We start from the raw sequence: 4,932 nt of genomic DNA, 5'->3' as shown, positions 1-4,932 counted from the left end.
CCCCCCCCCCCCCCCCCATTCCTCACTTCTCTTGTCTCCACAAGCCTCGGTAGAGTGAGAGCACATGTGGGGGTGGGGAGGAATCACAGCTGAATTAGTTGTGTCTCTCTGATTGGCTGAGAGGCCGGGTATTGTGGGTAAGGGGGGTGGGAGAGAGCGCGGGCGGCATTTGTTTATTACATATTTCCCCCCCTTTCCCTTATGTTATCACGGCAACGGCTCCTCCTGTACAAACATAAAATAGACAGTGGAGGGGGAAGTATCAGGCTCACCGTATACAAGGGGAGGGGTGTGTGTGTGTGAGTTTGTATATATATGTGTGTGTGTCTGCCTGAGAAAGAGAGCCATTTAATTTGTGGAGTGAACAGGGATATGCGTCAGTTCGTCCGTCGTATCCAAGACACTGCCGATGCCGCGTCCACAATCTGCTCAACGTCACTGTTTCATCAGGCGAGAGAAGAGAAGAAGACCAGAACCACCAGAAGAGAGGGACAGGCAGAGAAAGAGAGAAAAGCGAGGCAGTGTTGGTGCACTGATGCCTGTGTGTGCGTGTATTTGAGCATGTCTGTGTGGGGCTGCCGGCAGTCCGCTGCTCCTTAGTTACTCTGGCTTCTTGCTGCTGCTGTACGTCCTTCATCCTGTCTGCCTCTGACACCATGATTTTTTGTAATCACTTAGGCGAATACAAGAAGGACGAACTCCTGGAAGCTGCGAGGTGAGTACATGCCTTCTCAACCTTTCCTCCTCTCATTTCCCACTCTCCCATGATTCCGTTCTCTTCCTCCCTCCCTTGTACTGTTTCCATAGTCACTGTTTTTCTTTTTTTCTGTGCACATGGATGTGAATTAAGGCATGTGTTGGAGAAGGTGCTATCAGGGCTGGTGATGTCTGACTCAATAGATGTGTTTTCGTACGTGCATGTGATGGCCTGCAGGAGCCTGTTATCTGCACAGAGGACAGCCTGAAAGTTTCCATATAGCAGCATGCCATGGGCAGAAAACTATATTCCATGTGGTGAATTCGGTTTTCCGAGTGCTGCAGGTGAAACCAGAGGAAGAGGATGCGAAGGAGACACAGAACTTCACATCCTACCTGTTGTCCAATTTCACCAAACACCTGATTGTCACCATGGGACACATTGCCATGGAGAAACAACCCTGCCTCTGGAAACATCTGATGAGCCTGCAATCCCAGCAGTCACTGCCTTTGTCATAGAGAAAAGATGTTCCTTTTCATACTCTGGTCTACCTCTCCATTGGTTTTGCCCTCCTTTTTATACCCCTGCCTTCAGGCACAGCCCGCAGCATGGATACAAATCAGGACTCTTGTTGTTTTAATGATCAAGAGAGAAAGGAACTACAAAGGCCTTGTAATTCTCTCCACTGTTAGGAAGAAAGATCATTAGGAACACATACGGTCACGGGGGCTTCACTGTTGTGGAATTAAGTTGATCTCGGTCCCCCTCTCCTGAAGACAGAACGAGTAACCCTATGAATTGAGAATTGTTTGTAGAGACTTGCGGAATGGAAGATGGACGAAGCCGATAGACACACAAACAATTCGCTAGAAAGTCGGGTTTGACTTATGGCCTGCGCTCCTCTTAGTGGTAATCTCCTGAAGACCAGGATGCATCTTCAAACCCATCAAGAAGATTGATGACACCCTCCCTTTTCTCAGCCTCTCTTCCCAGTTGTAGTCTCCCAGCCAGTCCTATTTTACCATGTCGGCGGCAGTGTGTGCATTTAAATGAAGGATCTTGTGTTGTTCACTGAAGCCAGTTAACTGTAGTTACTGGCAAGTGGAGACCAGAGCAACTGGAGAGGAACAACCCTTACTGTTTTTGCAGGAAAAGAGGAAAAAGTCAACAAGTCTGTTTTTGCATACTTGCAAGAACCTGACAGTTTTCAAAGATGGAAAACTTGATGTTGACATGTTCCACTACATTGTTCGGCAGCTGATATGTCTCTTTGACATTGTTCACTTTTTGATTAACGTGGCATCAGGCCCATCTTTGGCCCCAGATGGCACAAGGTTTTGGCCGTAGCTGTTGCAGGCCTAGTATATCTAACACTGTCATACTTGGTCACGCTCGGGCTGCTGGCAAGACGTAAAGGAATCACTGGCAGGTGCTGATGAGCCAAACCTCTCCAGGCCACGGCTCACTCCAGTTACAGTGAAAACTTTATATAGGGTATCCGCAAGTGCTACTCCTAGGCATGTGATAAATGTATATTGAAGTTACAGTGTCAGTTACTTTATGTTCCTTGAAGCAAACCTCTGATAGATGCTGCTCATCTTATGTGCTCCTCCTCTTTTGACTATGGCTTTCATTCAACCATCTCTCCTTTTACACTTCACTCCTCATCTTTTCTGTGAAATTCACTGTGTTAGCTTGTGCTTTTTTTTTTTTACTGTTCCCTCTTGTTCTTTAAAAATCTGCTGCTTTGCTTCAGGAGCGGAAATGAAGAGAAGCTCATGGCCCTGCTCACGCCATTAAATGTCAACTGCCATGCCAGCGATGGTCGTAAGGTAAGAACATTCACTGCACCATAAACATTTGACCACTGTTGGTGAAAACTCCATAGAGCTGTTAATATTCTCCATCTGACAAACTTCCAAAATGGAGTCAAGGTAGATCCCATATTTAATTAATTTAATTAATTTAATAAATATCTCTCGGCAGAGTTAATGACCCTAGTCTCAGTCAGCTTCTGTCCAGGGTTATTATAGTTTTCAATTCTTTAATATAGTTGTATTTCGATTTTTATTTTCAATTTGTTTTGGTTTTTGTTAGTTTTCACTCATTGTTAGTTTTTCTTCTCCGGTGTCTTCTACTTTCAGTTTATTTTAGGCTTAGTCTATCTAGTCTAATGGCATTTTCATGTTTAATGTAAAGGGTTTATAGTATAGCATGTATCAAAAACTAATACCTAAAAATTGCTTTGTTCTGTGGTCAGTTTTGCAATCTTGAAAATGTGTTTGAATTCAGTTTTTCCCAGTTGTATTAGTATATATATTTCAGTTAACAAGAACATTTTATTTATGTTGACACTAACACAGCTTTTGTCCTGTTGGAAATTATTGTTCCAACCAAAATAGAATTGATTCAAGTCAGCTATTGAGACATTGCCTTAATTTGCATATTTAATTAAATATGGTGTCTACCAGGCTTCATTGTGAGAAATGCAGCATTGTTCACTTCACCTTGCATTCAGTTAGCTTATTTGCAGTTGAAAATAAGTTTAATATATTTCATCATCATCATTGGGTTTAAAGCTGAAGCTAAGGAGCATCACTCAGAATTTTTATTTAATTGCTTTATATTTAATCAAGTACATCACTCAAGTAATTTATGTGGAACTGCCATTTAATTAGACTAGTTTTTGCTGTCGTTGTTGCACATTAAATTCAGGGCTCAACATTTCACTTATCAGAGAGTTTTAGGTTCAGAGAAATATTGCTTGTATTGGGTTCCAAGATTAAAGCACACCCTCAGGTTTCTACTGCGGTTTACTTGCAGCAAGAGTACTAGCCTACACGTCACTCTTTGTGTTTAACATGAGCTTTAAGAGTTTTTTTTGTTTAGCTTTTTTTGATGATGCATATGGACTTAGAAATAGTAAGTGTGTTTTCAGATCGCATATATCTATTTTAAACAAGACTTGTGTGAATTTTGTCAGCAGCACATGTTAGATTGTGTACAATGACTTCTCCATCGATATTTATCACTGAGGACAAGATAGCAGCAGTGAAGGGTTGCAGAAGAGTCCTAATCTCTCAGTGAGATCAGGGGCTTGATTTAGAGGAATTACTCTCAGCCGGTTCTGCAAGTAGTCCTCATGCATATTTATCGAATATTGACTGATTTCCCAAGCGTGCTAACCAAAATGTTTTTTTTTTCCTTGCTTTGGTAAACATCTTGAGAATAGTCTGTCTGCAGACATGCCCTCTCAGCTCATATGCGCTGTGTCTGTGACTACTGGGGACTTGGGGCAAAAATGGCACTAAATTGGACAAAAATGCACCTGTACAAACAAATAAAATATATTACGTCTGTTGCTAACAAAGTGAAAATGAATGGACAGTGTCGATTGTGGCATTAAATTAAGATCTGATCATACTGCACCGCATTTCATTTTAGGCGTTTTTAAAGTGTTGCGCATTTTAACCATTCACACACAATTCTGTTGAGCTTAGGAATGCAATGTCCAATCAGAGGCGTTCAGTTGAGTCATCGCTGAAACTCATCAGATTTGTTGAGTGCATGCGCGTTCTCTGACTGAATTCCGGACTCTTGCGAATTCTCACATCATAAGATTTGAAGGGTTGTGGCTGAGAGTTGATAAACTGTTTAGCTTTAGGTAAAACGCCGCGCTTGTCACTGTCACTTTTTACCCAGCCGTCCAATCAGTGGACAAGAGGCGGGACAAATACTACACCGACCAATCATCCTACTTGTACAACAACTTAACAACAATAGAGAAGTTAACATTGCTGGTTACTGCATTTTTATATTTAGTAATATTCTTCAAAATGTACTGCTGTGGATATTCCACATCATAGCAACCAAATCGACAGCTGGAAAAATGCTGTGCCACCAAAGCATTCTCAAGCGCCACCAGCTGGTCGTTTTAAGAAGAGCGCCTGACATTTTTCAGCAGGCTAAAAACACTTTGGTGGACACACTTTATTGAATATTTATTGTTAGGCATATGGCCTATTAGTCTTTTTTGCATTTATGCAATATACTGGAGCCAAACCTGAGAAAGTAGACCAGAATATTCCACTGCGTTCCTGGACACGCAATTTGCGTAGCTGTAATTATAGGCGGGGATTATGGTAATTGTGAATGAGCGTGCACGAGCGCCCTGTTTACCGAATGATTGGAATTCATTAACATACACGTTTAACTATCAAATCGGACGTTTACGT

At 42.1% G+C, this 4,932-nt stretch overlaps 1 protein-coding gene across 1 annotated transcript in view; it reads left to right on the top strand.

Annotated features, from left to right (window-relative positions):
- The window catches only part of LOC107703465 (tankyrase-1-like), a 104,624-nt gene that overhangs the window by 46,409 nt on the left and 53,283 nt on the right, over positions 1 to 4,932 (top strand). Inside the window, exons 4-5 of the mRNA XM_016506082.1 lie at positions 679 to 715; positions 2,454 to 2,529. Coding sequence (XP_016361568.1) covers positions 679 to 715; positions 2,454 to 2,529 — 113 coding nt within the window. The remainder of the gene's footprint in view (positions 1 to 678; positions 716 to 2,453; positions 2,530 to 4,932) is intronic.

This window comes from Sinocyclocheilus anshuiensis, unplaced genomic scaffold (assembly GCF_001515605.1).
Source record: "Sinocyclocheilus anshuiensis isolate Anshui unplaced genomic scaffold, SAMN03320099.WGS_v1.1 scaffold330, whole genome shotgun sequence".
Classification (NCBI taxonomy): Eukaryota; Metazoa; Chordata; class Actinopteri; order Cypriniformes; family Cyprinidae; genus Sinocyclocheilus; species Sinocyclocheilus anshuiensis.
The sequence above is the reverse complement of the archived record's forward strand: the minus strand, read 5'-3'. Positions and strand labels throughout refer to the sequence as shown.